Source organism: Fukomys damarensis, unplaced genomic scaffold (assembly GCF_012274545.1).
Source record: "Fukomys damarensis isolate Sample0158 unplaced genomic scaffold, DMR_v1.0_HiC HiC_scaffold_33, whole genome shotgun sequence".
Taxonomy (NCBI): Eukaryota; Metazoa; Chordata; class Mammalia; order Rodentia; family Bathyergidae; genus Fukomys; species Fukomys damarensis.
Genome location: NW_022900945.1, coordinates 43,968,972 through 43,988,061, shown reverse-complemented (window position 1 = coordinate 43,988,061; position 19,090 = coordinate 43,968,972). Strand labels below are relative to the sequence as shown.

General features: G+C 38.1%; 1 protein-coding gene across 7 annotated transcripts in view; it reads right to left on the bottom strand.

Moving 5' to 3' along the window:
- The window catches only part of Lrig2 (leucine rich repeats and immunoglobulin like domains 2), a 90,998-nt gene that overhangs the window by 4,884 nt on the left and 67,024 nt on the right, over positions 1–19,090 (bottom strand). For all 7 annotated transcript variants that reach the window (XM_019208518.2, XM_010631274.2, XM_010631271.2 and 4 more), the window contains 5 exons: positions 8,530–8,693; positions 6,886–7,206; positions 5,226–5,507; positions 2,440–2,889; positions 1,421–1,570 (listed from right to left, as the gene is read on the bottom strand). In XM_019208518.2, coding sequence (XP_019064063.1) covers positions 1,421–1,570; positions 2,440–2,889; positions 5,226–5,507; positions 6,886–7,206; positions 8,530–8,693 — 1,367 coding nt within the window. The remainder of the gene's footprint in view (positions 1–1,420; positions 1,571–2,439; positions 2,890–5,225; positions 5,508–6,885; positions 7,207–8,529; positions 8,694–19,090) is intronic.

Sequence of the window (19,090 nt, the reverse complement as noted above, 5' to 3'; positions counted from 1 at the left end):
GCTTGGCTTCAGCAGACTAAAGCGGGAAATAAGAAGCTATGATGACTTCACTCCATAAGATCATGCTACTTTCATGTGTCAAGAGGTTAAGCAACACTAACTGTTAAAAGTATCCCCAGTCAAGAGTCCTGTCTGACAAGTATGTAGGTAACAGAATTTCATAATAAGCTCCCTGGACTGTTACGTGCTTTGAAAACTAGATGAAGGAAAGACTATAAGAAATGAAGAGCAAGTCATTTATTCACCATCAATCAACAGAACATTAGAACTGGACAGACTGAGAAATCGTTTCATTGAATCCCAAAGCAATGTTATTTCCCACAGATTTCAAAGAATAAAAATGTTTAAGTATTCTTTAGAAAGTCAGAAGTACACCCTTTCCGCCTCTGGATGTAGCTCAGTGGTACAGAATTTGCCTAGAAATACACCTTTGTCTATGGAAAATCAAAGTAAAACCTAATTTATCAATTAGAGGAGTTCTGTTAACAGTCAGCCTAAGAAATATTTGAAGAAATGGAATAAATCTTGTTTCAGTGTGGTATTTGAAGTACCACAAAGGGGATGTGTGATAATCTTGAGGAAGTACTTAATAAAGTATTGCTTCTCTATTTAAAACAAATAAACTAAAGTGCAGGTCTTAAGTACCTTGTTCCTGGTCACAGAGCTAGAAAAAGTGTTAGGAATGGAACTTAATCTTCCTATCACTTAGTACAACTCCCTATGTTCCGTCTCTCACTGTGAGGGCAGGAAGTAGTGTTGAGGAGTCAGGTTCTTCTTTTGGAGCCTGTGTCTCACTATGGTGCTCAGGCTGACCTTGGAGCTCCTGAGCACAAGCAATCCTTCCACCTCAGACTCCACGGAACTACAGACAAACTCCGCCATGCCCAGCTCAGATTCGTTTAATTAGGAAACATTTACATCTCTCTGATGTTCTCCATTCTTCTCAGTATACTGAGAAGCACTGTTGCCCTTTTAACTTTACTATACATCTACCTGTCAGCAGAAACACATCTCCACTGGACACAGTCTGAAGGATGCTTTCCCTGAAAGGGTTAAGAAACACCAGAAATTGACTCAGGACCTTGCGCATGCCAGGCACACACGGTGCCCCTGAGCTAGGTTAAGAAACATTTGAAGTGAGATCCTAGGACATCCCCTTCTGTACTAATAGAGGTTTAGCAGACTCTGCAGTATATTTTAACCCCTGTTTAAGGATAATGTGTTTCTCCTGTCTGTAAGAGGGCTTCTTCTCTTGTTAAGACATTAATCAATTTTTATTCTATTTTGCATGCAGCTGAATGCTTGCGTTGAGTATTTTACTTTTAAAATATCACTTAAGGCTAATGGGGAAACTACCTGTATAAACATGTACCCACCAGGACTGGGCGAAGTTATAACAATTAGCAACAAAGAGCCTTACCATCGGTGCCTCTGTGCATGTACCCATTGACGGGAGGCATAAGCTGCTGATGACTGCCTGCCTCAGAGTTGCTGTAGCCTTCCTGTGGCTCAGAGAGTGTTCCTTGAGAAGATAAGTAGCTGGGAATGTCTGCAGGTAGATTGAGCTCCTCTGTAAAAAGAAACATCTGTGACTCTCCAGGTGAGCAGCTGAAGCTAACATTCAGAAGATTATTTTGTAAATGTGTTCCATTGTAATAAGACTACTTGGGAAAATGGTATGGACTCAGAACCCTATAAGCTGTTCATACTTTCCCCAAAATTATTTTATACTAGAATTCTCAGTTTCACTTTAGGATTATTACCAGGACTGGGGATGTATAGCTCAGGTACAGCACCTGCCTAGCATGCATAGGCACTAGGTTCAATCTCCAGTAGGCGGGATTTACCAAATGAAACAAAACCTAAAGGTTGAAGTCTATCTAGAGCCACACTTGCACAATCTGACTGGATCTCTTCTCTTGCAGATTTCAGTGTGAGAGGAGTAAAAGACTGACTTAAGTCATGAGAGCTCTATTCTACGCAGCAGTAAAATTAGGAAAATGAACCTTAGGCATTACACATTGCTGCCAGCTTGAACCACTGGTGGTACATGTATGACTGACCCAGTCTGATGGGACTGTCCTATATTACCTGATGGGACGGTCATGCATGAATCACTGCCGGTTCAAGCCAGAGGTTACATGTAACATACTCAAATCAAAGCCACCAGCAGAGAGACATGAATTACCGTCCTTGCTGTGAACATGTTAAAGAAAGGTGCACCTGTAACAGTTACAAGAGCACAGCTTTGAGAGAGAGTATTAAATTCTTAAAATAGTTCTAAAAATAGGTTCTATCAAGGAAGTGAGCATTTTAACAAAAACTTCTTTATACCTCCTGTAAATGTATAGTTCCTCAATATTATTTATTTTTCCAATAAATCCTATACTACATTCTAACTCAAGTACAAGCCAAAGGTGTCATCTGGGTACCACTCACCTGTGTTTGTGATGCTATAGTCTTCATTTTTCCTTCTCATGTGGTAAATAACAATGACCCAGACCAAAGAGGTGCCCACAACACAGCAGACCACCACAATGATGACAATGCCAACTGTGGTCCAGCCATCATCATCGTGCCCACTGCTAATCTGAGAGGAATCACAGTTGGGGGATGAAATGACATGCAGGTAAATGTGGCCACGTTCTGTCCCAAGAGTATTAGACATAATGCAAGTGTATTTCCCCGCATCTTCTAGCCCAGCATCCACAATGATGAGAAGCTGGTTAGCTGCAGCAAAGAAGTGTCGTTCTGTCACCAGCAGTGGGCCATCATCTTTAGTCCAGTTGAGGCGAGGGGTGGGACTCCCTCCAGCTATGCACTGTAACACGGCTGTTTCACCCCGGGTTACTGTCCTGTCTTCCAGAGGCCTAATAAATGAGGGTGTCTCTAACAAGAAATCATTTAAAAAAATCAAGTTAGGCAATTTTATTCCCTAAATCCTACTGAGTAATACTGCAGAAGCCATGATGAAATGAGTATTTTCACATACATATGGGAAGCTTGGAAGGTAATGTTTCAGAAAAATAAAAGCCTCAAACTACAAAAACCTGTATCTGAGCCAGGCGAGGTGGTGCATACCTGTACTCCCAACACTTGGGAGGCTGAGGCAGGAGGATCACTGCCAAGTTCAAGGCCACTCTGGGCTGTGCAGCGAGTTTAAGAATAGCCTGAACTACATAGTAAGACCCTCTCTCAAAAAAAACAAAAATCTAAATCTGAGGCTATAGGTGTAGCTAAGTGATAAGAGCATGAACCCTGATACCGCCCCCGCAAATCCTACACAGATAAATAGGTAAGCCCTAAATTTTGTTGTTTTGTTTATTTAGGTACCAGGGAATCTTCTCTCAGTAATTCCACCCTGGGCAAGCTCTATCAAGGAGCACAAAGATTTATACAAAATGATGTTTATTTTAAAAATAGAAATGAAAATATCAAAGTTTAACAGGAAAATACTTAAATGAATTAGAGTCACATATGTTTTACAAGGACTTTGCTTTAATGATAGGGTAATCCTTGCAATACAATATTTTTAAAAAGCAGGCATACCTAACTGTATATAAAAATAAGTTTAAGAGTCTAGACTAAATATGCTAAAATCTCCAAGTGAGTAACTCACCCTAATTTTCTATATCTTAGAATTTTAAGTCAATAAATTGTTTTTCTGATTATAAAACACACACACACACACACACACACACACACACACACACACACTTCAAAAAGTCCCTGACATCAGAGGTATCAGGAAAACAGAATTAGAAAGCAGAAGTGGCTTCTGGTAAATTCCATGAAGAAAAGCTTTTGAAGAAGAACAAAAAAATAACAAAACAAGGGGGAAAAATGAGAACCAAGACTTGTCATGTAGAGGTACAAATTCCCAACAATGAATGTTAACTATACTGTATCCCTAAAATGTACCACAATAAACTCAATTAAAGCTGAAAAAAGAATTAACAAAAACACTAGTCAGGGAAATTTTTAGGAAAAAGTTATTTTCTCTAAAAAGAAATACGGATGCAAAGGGCAATAAGGAGGTTACTAGGGGTGGGACGGAGGGAAAAATTATTAATTATATCATGATATTGACATGGATTTACTGAAATGACACTCCATTAAGTGAAACAGAAGGTTACAACAGTATTTGTGGCACTGCCAATTTTTAAAAATGCATTAATATATAAAGATATCAAGAAACTATCTATCATGATACTCACTTAATTGTCTTACTCTGTCTCTGGGAGTGAGATGCTGAACATGTCTTTGTGTTTAAGACAGAAACTTAACTCGTGTTATTATAAAATGTTTCTAAGTGATGGAAATGGCTTTAAGTAAGTGAGATGGTGGGTATGTTAATCAGCTTGATTCTCATCACTTAACAACATATATGTGCTTCAAAATGTAATATTGTAAAAAAAAGATACTGTATACCTTAAATATATACAATTTTGTTAATTATACCAATAAAAAAAAATTTTCAACTCCAGAAAAAAAATGGAGGGTAATGAGAGGCACACTGGAAGGAAGACAGAAAAATCTAATCAGGTGGCTCATGCCTGTAATCCCAGCACTCGGAAGGCTGAGGCAGGAGGATCACTATGAGTTCAAGACCAGCCTGGGCTACATAGTGAGTTCCAGGTCATTCTCAACTACATAGTGAGACCCTGTCTCAAAAACAAAGAAAAGCTAATCAGAAGACAGATAAAATTTTTTATTATTTTAACTAGGGGGAAAAAAACAAATTTGCCCTAGATTCTCTGTAAATCAGTACATGAAGCAACATCAAAGGGCTGAGATTCTTTAAAGAAACACAGCAAAACTTTCAATACAAGCTCACTGGGTAGTAGAAAAACATATGAAACAGAAACCTTACAGAGGTAGACATACAAGAATAAAGTGATAAAGTGTTTTGAATTTTCAATTCATGTGATAAAGATCTCTGGCCTCAACATTTTCCCAGAGTTCAAATTATCTGACCCACTGATGTTCTAAGCTGATACAATCCTCCAAAAAGTGGCAAAATGAGTGCAAGGATTTAACTCGGTGGCACAGTGCCTGCCTGGCAAGCATGAGGTCCTGAGTTCAATACCCCGTACAAAATAAAAGTGGCAAAAATCACAACAAGGTAAGAATCATGACTAAAACCTCTCATTCGTTTTTCTTGCCCATAAAGACCAACAGCAAGTCTCAAAAACCCAGACACCCTTGACAAGCAGTAAACGTACCTAGCACTGTCAGTGAAGCATTTGCTGAGAGGCCTCCTGCTATATTTTGTGCCATGCAGCTATAGATTCCCATGTCTTCTATTTTCACATTAGCAATGAAGAAGACATCATCCTCTGGCATGACGTGCATGCGTCTTTCTCGAGCAGCCGGAAAGTCAGTACCACCATCTTTCTGCCAGGAAATCTGAGGTATAGGATGCCCCTCTGCAGCACATTCTAGCCTGGCCATGGCACCACTGCGAATAGTTAGGTCCATTGGAGTTTTCAGGAAAGATGGCATCTCTGTTTCAAGAAAGATCATCAAGAGAAAGTAGTCAAGAGGGAAAACACAAACACACACACACACACACACACACACAGCAAAATAATAACTGCTGTAATGTTCCATTTCTCAGAGAACACAGGCTTTCTAAAATAACAGGGAAGACAGCTTTAGAGACCATCTTTTCTCCCAGAACTTCAGAACGGTGACACTTAACTCTTCCACAATGTGTAACATGCCAATCCGATCATGCTTATGGGAATAGGGAAAGTAAAGGCCATGAGCCTTACTGAACTTCATATTTTAATTTGATATTTAGTGCTACTCTCTCACAAAGCTATACAGCACTTCCCAAACTAACATCAACATAGTTGCCAAGGGAAATGCATGTTAAAAAAAAACTTTATGCCTTTAAAAGAATCTCATTAAAAGCTCAGAAGCAGCCAGGCATGGTAGTGCACACATGTAAATCTGGCACTCAAAAGGCTGAGACAGGAGAATTGTTGCCTTGAGCTACGTAGTCAAGGCCAACCCTAACTACAAGGCAAGACCCTGACTCAAAAACAAAAACAGGGGCTGGGGATTTAGCTCAGCGGTTCAGTGGCCTGCCTTGCAACTGCAAGGACCCGAATTCAATCCCCGGTACCCCCAAAAGGGGGGGGGCGTTTAGCTCAGTGGTTCCGTGGCCTACCTTGCAAGCACAAGGACCCGAGTTCAATCCCTGGTACCCAAAAACAAAAAAACAAAAAAGCACAAAAGCAAGACCCATCTTTTGAGTGCATAGAGACTAAAGTGTTACAGTTCCTCAATCCAACAGGCAATAAATCAAGCAGCATTGAAGAAGTTTTTTTCAGCCACAGGAAATAAGAGCATTAATTTCAAAACTTATTCTGTATGAATATATTTAATAACTAGACCCAGAAATATCCTAAATACTGTTATTAGAAGGCCCTGCACACAGTATCAGGAATAAATTTCACTTTTCAGAGAATTATGGTTTTAGAAAGAAAATTTAGAATACCAAAAGAATGTTCCCAAAAGTACAAATTGCAATGAAAGTGGCTCATCTCCTAGGGTCATGAATTTACCTCTTAACCAAAGATCACTTATGGATGATAAGTAGACATACTAGCTAATCCAAAACTTCACCCACTCTACACACATCTCAAAAAACAGTATCAGTAAGATCTCTCCCTCAAATCTTAGGTCCTCTAATTTTGGGGGTCAAGTGATTTAAAACTGATCATGAAAACTCCTTTTAAAATATATCAAGGAAAAAGCCTAGCACATGCCTGTAATCCCAGCACTTGGGAGGCTGAGGCAGAACAATCACCTTAACTCCACCATGAGTCTGTCTCAACAAAACAAAACAAAATATCAAGAACAGTAATTCCTTACCATTCACAGTTAGTTTGGCTTTCTGAGAATAATTGGAACCAAAGTGATTAGTAACAATACACTGATATTTTCCTTCATCTGTGAAATTCACATTGAAAAGATGTAAGATACTAGTATGTTCAAGAGCTTCTCCAGATTGCTGCCGATAACGAACAAAATTCTCAATATCCACATCATACAGGATTTCACTGTCTTTGCGCCACACCGTGGACATTGGTGAATCACTGCTGCTCACCGCAGTACAGGTCAGAGTCACATTAATGCTCCGTAGAGCAACTGTGGTTTCAGGATGTGTCCTTATCTGTGGCTTGAGAAAATCATCTAAGAAGAAAAAATGCAGCAGTAGCCAAGTCAGTTTTTTAATTTTGTTTTGTTTTGTTTTTGTTTTTAAGGTCCAATTTTAAAACACCGTGAAACTGTGAGTTTTAAAAACACACTGCCAGGGCTGGGGATTTGGCTCAGTGGTTCCAGTGCCTGCCTTGCAAGCACAAGGACCCGAGTTCGATCCCCAGTACCAAAAAAAAAACCAAAAACAAAAACACTGCCAATACTAAGGCTGAAGGAGACCACAAGCTACCATCTAATACCATTGTTTAAAGATGGGGAAAATAGGTCCAGGGATTTAGCTCAGTGGTGCTGTGCCTGACTCACAAGTGCAAGGTCCAGGGTTCAATCCCCAGTACCAAAAAAGATGGGAAAAATGAAGGCCAGAAAAATCAAATAGCTTACTCAAAGATATTAATTCAGTGGTGAACGTGGTCTGAAACTTTCACAATAGTGAAAAGTTCCAAACATGGCAAATGTAAAACTAAATACTGGTTTAGGACTAGCTAATAAACTCTAGATTTATAAATAAATTTTGGGGGATTGATTCAGAGACGATGGCTTATGAATTCTTAATCAGCATCTTTACTGTATAACATTTCACCGTGCTATAAAAGTTGTAAGTGGAAATGGAGGATAAAATATACAATGTACCTTCATTCAGAACGAGTGACAACATAAGCAGAATTCAATCTGCATTAGATTTTTTTGTTTTCTTCACGATTTTTCCCCCCCATACCGGGAATCAAACTCAGAACCTTTTTGTGTTTGCAAGGCAGGCATGGTGCCACTGAGCTAAATCCCCACCCTTCTTCTTTAAGTTTTGTAAAAATTACAGAAGTAGAAACAAAACTCCAAGGGCTTCAACTTCCAAGTGCCCCAAGTAGCTTAAGGTAGACTGTGAGAACAAGATTTGGTAATCTACAGGTGAACAGAGATCATCCTAGTGGTGCAAAAACTGATACACTGATCTAAACACTGTACAGTTGGTTCTCCCTACACATGACTGCCACATTCAAGGATTTAACCATCTGCAGACTGAAAACAGTAGGGGGAAAAACTGTGTTTGTAATCCAGCATGGACAACATATATAAAAGTAAACCTTTTTGTAATATAATGCAATAATTATGTACTGCAAACATATATCAATAAAAATTTTTAAATTCTGTTATAAAAAAAAATTGTAGAAGGGCCAGAGACTTAGCTAAGTGGTGCCACGTCTGTCTTGCAAGCACAAGGTCCTGAGTTTGATCTCTAGTACCAAACCAAACCAAACCAAACAAAAATTATTCAGAAGTTTTAGAAACAAAAATACAAACCACAGACGAAATCTTTTAGGTCCACATTCAGGATGCTTTGTCCGGCTAGCCATTCAGGATGGGCACAGCTTACATTTACAGAATGATGAAGGTTATTATCAACCAGCCATTGAAGTAACCATTTTAAATGACAGTCACACAGCAAACTGCTTGTGTTCAGAATCCTGCAGAAAAGAAAAAGAGGAAAATTACCTTTTGTTTTGCTTTTCATTCTAAGTTATTTTATCATTAAAACCTGGTAACAAATTTATACATTTTCCTCACCAAATTTTTTTTGGGGGGGGTAATAGGGATAGAACTCAGGTCCTTATGCTTGCAAGGCAGATGGCAGAACCACTGTGCTAAATCCCCAGCCTGCAAAATTTTTTTAATCTTAATCTAATTATAAAAAACGTTCAGACTATCACCCTCAATTCTCCAAATGCCAGCGTCAAGTAAAAATAAAAAAGGGGACAACAAGGGCAAAGGAATCATTTTAAAGACAGCTAAAGAGACATTACAACCAAATATAACATGGTTCTTGATTAGGAAAAAAAAATATACAGAGGACATTACTTGACAATGGGGAAGTCTGAGTATGGAATATTAGATGTTTTTATTTTCTCAAAGTTATGTCCTTAGGTATGATAATAGAGATGTGGGCACACAGTAAATGGTCAGATGGGCCCTATTCTTAAGAAATACACAATGTGACTGGAGTATACAGTAAATACTTACATTTTAAAATTTATTACAGTAACAGACACTCTGCCCATCAGACCCCTCGAAATACTTCCCCTCATTTTGAACAGACTTATTCCATCATCTTGCCACTCTGGAGCTGTTTTGTAAGTCACCTTTCGTATCTTTACAAAGTGTAACCAAAAACAATGAATGCCAACTGCTGAGGGCTATCTAAGAGAAAGGCAGGCTTATAAAAAAACATTCTGATGTGTCCTCATCTACCTTATTCATCAGACCTGTTTACTGTGCAACTTCTGGCTCTTCAAAGTCTAAATGACCATGAAAGTTGATTGTTTTGAATCAATTCAGGACACAGAGGAAGCAACAAAACCTTGACGAGGACAGAGAAGAGGATTTCCAGAACTGCTTTAGACAATGGTAAGAATGGGACAGGTGTGTTTGAAGCAAAGGGGTGGGGGTATTTTAAGAGGGATCAATGGAAATGTCTTTTAACAAATTTTTTAAAAATTTAAACCTTCACTGCATTATTTATCTCACTGGCACACAACGAGATATTGGGGTGACATGTCACCTACAACTTTTAATAGCAAAACAAAACAAAAAACCACCAACGTATACGTACAGACGTATGAGTGTAGCGAAGACAACAGTGAAAGTGTGAGCCAGAGAGATAAAATGTGTGGAAGGGAAATATAAATCCAGCAAATAGTTAATAATTGATGTATCTAAGTAGCCATATGGGTATTCATTTTAACTCCCTTTAAATTTTTGAAAAGTTGAAAGCAAAGCTGCTTACTATATATTTTAGAGCCCTTCATTATAGTGAGTAAAACTTTTCAGCCCTGTGACAACATGTATTTCAACTTAAGACTGAAAGGCATTAAGTATTTGCGGTCTATAAAACATAGCTTAAAAATCAGTGTTTTCACTAACCCCTTAAACATTCTGTCACTTAAAAAGTAGGAAAAGCAAATGGTTTTGAAATTTTGTATGCAGATTCAAAATCACCTACTTTTAAAGTTCAATATAAAGGTATATAAACTGTCTCCACAGAAGGTTCATTCTTTTTTCTTTCTTTTTTTGGTGGTACTGAGGATAGAACTCAGGATGTTGTGCTTGCCAGGGAGGCAAGGCACCAATGAGCTACATCTCTAGCCCAGAAGTTCCAGTCTTTAACAGTACCTCGAAGCCATAGAATAGTACCTTGGTACATGGCATTAATTGGTTCCAGGAGGTACAACAAGCAACAAAACTGACATGTACCAAACAAGCTGTTTTGGCTGGAAAGGGCTGCAAGTCACGAGGCAATCAAGTACTAACCAATGAGTACAGGGACCAACTAGTCAAGTACCATCAAGGTATGACTGTAATTTATCAAGGGCAATTTTAATTAAACCAGCAAAAATTATCTTTTGCATTTAAGAATTCTTCAGTTTTCTTCATTCATTAATAGAGAAATATTTGAGAGTGAACTATATGTTAGGCACTGTTATAGGCTATAGGACAGCTCTCATAGACTGTCTGTTTATACAGACAGAGCCTGTTATAGCTTGTATCTAGAGGTCCCCCAAAGCCTCCTGTAGTCATAAAGAGTTTCAAAGGTGGCTAGATTAGTGTGTGTGATGCTGGGATTAAGGCTGCCCCACCCAGGATGTGGCTGACACCACTCAAAAGGCAGGTAGCCTGGACAGAATATAAAGTGACAGAAAAGAAGTTGCTCTGCTACTTGCTGATTGCTGTCTTCTACCTGCCCTGCCTTGCCACGGACTGTTTCTCCTCTGTGATGCCCCTCTGCCATGCCACCCTGCCTTAGAGCTAGCCAACCACGAACTGAAACCTCTACAAACTGTGAGCTAACTAAACCTTTTTTCCTTTAATTTGTGGGTGTCAGGTATTTTGTCTCGGCAATGAGAAAAGTAGCTACAACACAGCCTTTTTCTGTTTTATTTTTCGTTTTGAAACAGCGTCTTGCTAAGTTTACAGGCTGGCCTTGAACTTGTAATCCTCCTGCCAAAACTTTTCAGTTAAAAAATGCACTGGAGTTCCTGCAACAGTCATCATGTTCGAAGCAACTCTTAGAGAAAAAAATTATTGAGAAGTACTTCTTAAAGCACGGTTAAGCACAATATGTGCAAAGAAAGAAAAGACATGTCTTTCTTTCCAGGGAACAAGGCAAGTCCTTTTTTTGGTCGCCTTTTGTTCAGTAGAGCCAGCTCACTATCAGCTGGCGCCTGCTTGTAAAGGTTATTTACAAGGCATATGAACAATCAGACATTTAATGAGGGGGTACTTCAATGAAAATAAAAGAAAAAAAGGTTAACAAAACAAATGGTAAATTCAGTTATTAAGTCCAAAGGGTATTCACTCAAAAAGTCAGATGTTCAACTCAAAAGCATATTCGGATGGAATCAGGACAATCAGAGCAATCTGACAGTATTAGTATCTCTGGTAATGTACCTTGGTATAAAGGTGAACTTTCTGAGTGCTCCTCACAGTAACAGGCATGAAGGTTGACCATATATAATCTGCTGGGGTGACTTCTCTGGAGTCACCCAGCTTCAGTGTACAGGGATTTAGGAAAAGGTCACTTTAGTCATGCCAAGTCAGGAGGATGGTAAAGAACTGGAAATAACAGCTTGGAGAGTTAGAGCCAGTTATTAGAGGAAAGTAGAATAATTAGAACCTTGCTAAAAACTGGCAAAATGTGTGTGGCAGAAGCCACAAAGATACAATACAGTTTTCTGCTGGAACAAGGGTTTTTCTCTCTACAATCACCCTCTCCCCACCACTTTCCATTTCTGATTACAGAATAAATCTAGTCTTATTAGATGTGGTCTGATTGTTTACATTAGTGCAACAAGAATGGCAACTGACCAGAGTGTCCTAATTGTATTTTCATTGCTATAACTTATTCAAGAAATCTCAGGAACACTCCCACCTTTCTTGTATGGTGCCACATTCTTGCTAGGCAAGCACTTTATCACTGAGCTACATCGTCAACCCTTTATTTTGAAATAGAGTCTCCCTAAGTTGTCTACACTAGCGTCAAACTTGCAATCCTCTTGCCTCAGCCTCCCAAGTAGCTATTACAGGTGTATGCCACCACAGCTGGCTTCTGGTTAGACTTTGGAAAGCATCTCAAAGTTACAAAGCCAAGCCAGGGATTTGCCACCAAATTTTACTTTCAAGTTCTATGGGTCTGAGGGAATTCTTCACGAGGTTCTCAAAACATTCTGAAGTTTCTTTGATCTCTTGTAATGCCTAGATCAGTGGTGGTGAATCTACGCCATGTGTTCTGCAGTGAGGTTGCTTGTATCATTGCAAGCTCTAACAGGTTGGCTATTACTGGCCTAGATTACATCCAAAAGGAAGGTGTAAGGCTAGGTTTTTCAAGGGAGCTCTTACAAGCACTGGCATCTTAAGGTCAATCTTAGTTCTTTAAGGCTAACTGGTCACATTTAATTTTATACAACATTCTCAAATATGACACTCCAGTCAATGCCTTGGTAATAAAAGCAATGTTTCCAATTGTCCTTTGCAAGAATATATTCCTACTGAACATATGTAAATAACTACATTGCCATGAAAATAAGAATATTCAATAAATTTCTGAACTTTGGGAGATATCAGGCAGGGAGAAAAAGGAGTTGTTTCATTTTTGCTGACAAAGATGTATTTTGCCTAATTGCTGTAAGTTATAGGAAGTTGTTCCTTAAATCTGGAAATAAAACCAGCAATGTTCCAAAACCAAATCTGCAATTATCTTTTATCAGTTCATCCAATCTCATATCATTAATTCTTCTTCTGATTGATCTTGGGCTACTAGTTCTAGAAATTCTTAGTCCAAGGACATGCTTATCAATATGATATCAGAAGTTATCAGAAACCTGTACTTGTAAAAATCTTTTCCATGAACCTCTGAAGATGAAGTACTTCTGAATTTTAACTGTTTGCAAAAGTTTTCAGGAAAGCATTGAAGTAAATAGTAACTGCCTGTGAATGAGAAAGGACTTAGAATGGTCATGACTAAATTTAAAAAAACAAAACAAAACAAAAAAAAGGACTCTGCAGAGCTGTGCAAAGGCCATGGTTTAATTCTGAATGCAAAAAAAAAATTTTTTTTTCCAGGGAGAGCCACGTATCATGCTGAACCTGTAGTCCAAATTACTCAGAGATATCAGGCAGTAAGACTACTCGAGCCCAAGGGTTCAAAACCAGCCTTGGGCAATATGGGAAGACTTTGTTTAAAAAAAAAAAACATGGTAATCAATTTCTCATATTTTAGTGGAGTTGATAACTCAGTAGTACAGCAAGTTCAAAGCCTGAGGTTCAATCCCTAGCACCAGCAGAGAAAAAAATTTTGCCAGGAGTCTACTGGGAAATCACATATTAACACAGGATCAAAAAAACTTTATTTAGAATTTAATTTGGGAAATCTTTCAAAAAAAATCTGAAGGTTTGAACGCTTTACTAAATAGGATCACAGATAGGAAACTATACCTACCTATTTAATAACCAAAGCGACAAAAATTATTTTTAAATCTTGCAGAAATAAGAGATTACATAGTTCTGAACAAAACTTAACTCTTTTAGTATCAAGAATATTCAGTTTTCTTAGGTAATCAAAGACTAACAATGACAATGGGAAATTATTTTGATGAATAACTGTTTTCTAGGCAGATTATTTAAAAGAACGAGAGGGCTGCGCATTTAGCTCAGTGTTTCCGCCACCTGCCTTGCAAGCACAAGATCCCAAGTTCGATCCCTGGTATCAAATAATAATTAATTAATTAATTAATAAAAGAGGGGCCGGGGATTTAGCTCAGTGGTGCCACTACCTGCCTTGCAAGCATGAGGACCCAAGTTCGATCCCCGGTACCAAAAATAAATAAATAAATATAAATAAATGAAGAGAGAGAGAGAGAGAAAATTCATTCACAGTCTCTTTTCAAGAACAGCAGTAGCAGCCACTGTAGTAACACTGGCACATGGCTGTAATCTCAGCAAGTAGGACACTGACACAGGAGGGTCACTGAGGGTTTGAGGCCCACCTGGGCTACATAAGAAGGGCAGGGCCAGCCTAACTACATAGAAAGACTGTTTAAAAAAAAAAAAAAGACGAATAATCCAAGAAAACTGTCTTATCAAGAGCAACCAATAGGGCTAGTACCATAGATCAGTAGTAGGCCTCTGCTTAGTACGCATGAGGACTTCCAATACCCCAGAAAAAAACAAAAGCAAAACAATAACCCAAGAATATGTTTGATGAAAGAAACTTTTTATTTTAGTTTCATATAGGCATGTTGTTGATACCAAAGTCTCTTTTTAAATCCTTGCAGTACCTTCCTTCAAATGTAGCCAGTTAAACCACACGAGATATTTTTTTCCCAACTTTCTATATCCATTCTGTTTTTGTCCTTTATTTTCCATTTTCATTCTGGAACAATTTTAAATAATCTCCATACTGAGTTAGGCACGGTAGCACATCTATAATCCCACCACTCAGTGTAAATAGCAGAGAAACAGCCTCTCCAAGATTTGGTGTCCAGATGCTGGACTATAGCAACATGAGGAAGAGAGGAAGGAGGGAAGGGGGTCCCTGGGATGCTATAAGGATTTAAAGTGAGAATTGGAGCCCATGGGAAAACAAAGAGAGCGACCTCAACAAAGAAGAGGATAATGACAAGGTGGACTTTCTCCCTCAGCCCTGGCTCACAGTATAGGAGGGGTGGCTCAAATCTGCAGATGCACAGTGACTACTGTCAAGCAAAAGGGACCTCCATAGAGACATGCATGAGTGGACTGAAGCAGTGGACACTGTGGACTGCAGCGACTGGTGAATTACTCCAGTTCAGACATCCCCCAGGAGAGAGCAATTGCTGGTCACCATTTTGACAAGGGGACAACAGAACTCAGAAGAGCTAGGGTTGGCTCTAACAGCTCCCAGTGTCAGGATGGGGCACAACCGAGTTCAAGTTGGCAGGAGGCACCAGGAGGGTTGTGGGCTGAACAACTTGAGTCCCCATAGACAAATTGCTGACTTGCTGGGACCTGGGTTCTGTCTACTCATGCTGTCTACCAGAGACACACTTAAAAATGGACTTTTTCCCCCTTATTTCCTTCCTTTGCTTTTTTTCATTCTTTTTCTCTTTTTCTTATTATTGTTTTTATATGTGTGAACACTGTATCCAGTTTCGTTCTGTTCTTGATTCTGTTTTATCCTTCCTTCTTTTCCTCCTATCTTCCTCACTAGTTTCCCAAAGCTTTTATAACCTTCCTTGGTCCTCCAGTCTTCCTTCTAATCTCTCTTCTATTTCTCTATATTATTCCCCTGAATCCCTCCCCCTTTTTTTTTTTGGTACTGGGGATAGAACTCGGGTCCTTGCATTTGTGAGGCAGGCAGTGGTACCACTGCACTAAATCCCTAGTCTCCACAAACCCCTTTTAAATTTTCTACCCCAAAGGTAAAATCACAATATTGAAGGGATATTTACTGTATACAATTATCTGATTTGCTTTAGACTTTGTTGTATAACTATAAATCATGTTGATGTGGTTAAGGTGGCAAATTAATAGTTATCACACTTTGTCATTTTCTAGGTTGTGTTTGATGTTATTGTTATTACTGATTATACTTCAGACAATTTGACATAACTGTTGTAATCAATTATTCTCCGTGTATACCAAGACTGAAACTGCCTAAGGACTATAAACAACACTGTAGGCTACTGCCAAAGAACCAGGGTCTAGGCCAAATAGGCAGCAACTTCATATCCCTATAAATTTAAGAGGTAGAGTTTTGCAATAGACTCAAAACTCAAAAGCCAGCTACACTTGGAAGACATTTCTGAGAAGTAGCCATTTCCTAAGGGTTTTTAATACTAGCAATACAGCTACCTACCATAAAGGATTTACAAGCATCAATGCAGAAATTAAATTTAAAAATAAAGAAAATGAGAATACACAGGAGCAAGACGCAACTCCAGACTTCCAGCTCACCAAAGGCAAATCCATGGGGCAATGAAGTGAAATAATGCTAAAGCCAACCACCTGGATTCTCTGAAGTAACAGAGGAATTGACAAAACAAATGAGACTCTAGAAAAAAAATCAAATCATAATTTCTCACATAACTTCAGAGATGATGACCATAATTAAGGACACAGTAAATCTAGAGTAGATGTAGATTTAAAAAAAAAAAAAAAAAAAAGACAAGCTTAGGAAAATGATGGAAGCCATGAATGCCCAACATAGGAAAGAAATGAAATTCATGAAACAGATTCATTCAGATATCAATGAGATTAAAAATTCTACTGAAAGTATACACAGCAGAATGAACCACAATGAAGACAAAATATCAGATCTAGTAGAAGACAAGAATGCAGTTAGTGATCTGAAAAGAACTTTCTTAAAAATAGCAAGGGACTATGAAATATCAATCCAACAGTTACCTAATGATGCAAAGAAGTACAATATAAGATTGACTGGAGTCAACAAAAAAGCAGGAGATAGTGCAACTGACAAAAAAACCTGTTCACAGAAGTAATGTCTAAAACTTTTCCAATCATGAAAAAAGAATTTATACAGCTAAGTGAAGCACAAAGAACTCCAATTAGCCATGATTTAAAAAAAAAAATCCACCCTGGGCCAGAGATTAGCTCAGTGGTTCCACCACCTGCCTTGCAAGAACATGGACCCAAATTCAATCCCTGGTACCAAAAAAAAAAAAAAAAAAAAAAACCCAGGCATATAATATTCAATATTCCAGAACTTCAACACAAGAACAGAATATTACAAACTAGTAGAGAAAAGAAACAAATCATCTGTAAAGGCAAGCCCATCACAACGCAGCAGACTTTTCAACACAAACCATTAAGTCAAGGAGAAACGAAATGCTCATGAGGATTTCCTAAGATATCAAATAAAGTAGCCATCATTACCTTTTTGCTGACAAAAGCAAGTATCAAAAATATCTGCAGGAATGGCAGAGTACACACTTAGCAGGCATGAGGTCTTGGGTTCAAGCCCCAGGGGTAGGGTGGGGGAAGAATCACAAAAGAACTTAAAAAGTTAGACTTTTTTTCTTTATCTGTCATACTTAATATGCATCAAGTAACATTCTTATAGTACATTTTTTTAGTTTAGATTTATAGTTTCATAATCTTAAAACTATTTAGTAGAGATAACAACTTGACTAGTAAACCCAGAACTGTGTCTATATTATAATTAGTGTTGCCAATTCTGAAGATGTAGCTATTTTTATTAACCCAACAATATCAGACTAATGCTATTTATAAAAGATTTACCCAAGTCATAGAACAAAAAGCACTTGGATTGATTTCTGTATTTCTAGGGATTTTACGATTTAATTTATTGTCTCTCAGATACGTTTGGAACTGAATTCCCTTTAAAGAATGTTCTAAATTGATGATACCACCGACAGGTAGGAAAGTATCATCTCTCTCTCTCTCTCTCTCTCTCTCTCTCTCTCTTGCACACACAAAACCATACTGACTGATGCAAACACAATTTACAGCTTTCATTCTAAAACTATAGCCATAAATCAGTAAAACAGTAATATAAACTATCTTATACTCACCATTTTAAGTAAAACAGCTCTCATCTTTTCTCTTTATTTTTTTTACTTCTGGGTGCAATCCCCAGTACAAAAAAATTCTCTCATCTCTTTAATATTTACAGCATCTTTATTATATCCTATTCTTCCTTTCTAATACTGTTTTATTAGTGCCTTTTTTTTCCCTTGGTCTATCTTGTCAGGGGTTTATCTATTTAAAAGTCTTTTTTAAGGGGTTTGGGGTTTATGGGAGATTGAACCTAGGCAAGTATGCTAGGTAAGTGCTCTACTGCTGAGCTATATCCATATCCTTAATAGTCTTTTAAAAAAACAAAAATCTTTGGCTTTTCTGGGATTATCTCATTAACCTCATGTGTTTTTATTTCCTTTCTTCTGTTCTGCTTAAATTTATTGTAATTTTTTTTAACTTCTTATACCACATGTTTGGCAGATTAATGTTTAGCTTTCTTCTTTCCTAATATATTCCTTTAAGGCAATAATTATTCCTCTAAGCACTGCTTTAGATGCCTTCTACAATATAAACTCTAACTTATATGTAGTAGTTTCATTATAATTCAAATCTAAAGTACTTTTAAAATTCTCATTTTGATTTCTTCTTTGATCAATGAGTCAAAATTTTCTGGCCCAGGGACGTAGCTCAGGGGCACCTCCCCTGCTTGGCAAGCACAAAGTCTTGAGTTCAATTCCCTGTGTGTGTGTGGATGGCGGGGTATTTCCTACGTAACTATATACTGGTGTGGGAAGAAGGGTAATAACTTAGAACTTCACTGCACTTTACTCAAGTAATGTAGCCCAAGTGGGGCATGGTGTCACACGCCTATAATCAATCCCAACACTCGGGAGGCTGAGGCAGGAGGATCACTGTGAGTTCAAGACCAGCCTGGGCTACATAGTGAGATCCAGGTCAGTCTCAACTATATAGTGAGACCCTGTCTCAAAAAAAAAAAGGCAAAAAAAAAAAAATCAAGTAATGCAGCCCACATAACATGAAAACTCTTGATACTGTAGTCTTATGGTCTTACATAGGAGTGGCAAACTAAAACCTACAGGCCACATGTGGTCCATCACTTGTAAATAGAATTTTATTGGAATATAGCCACACCCAATGTTTGCATATTGTCTATGATTTTACCTGATAAAATCAAAGTTTAATAGTTACAACAAAGATCATATGACCCACAAAGTCAAAATACAGTATTTACCATCTACTCCTTGATGTTTGCAAACCCTTGGCCTAAAGTGTGATCTATTTTCTCGGCCTAAAGTGTGATCTATTTTCCCAC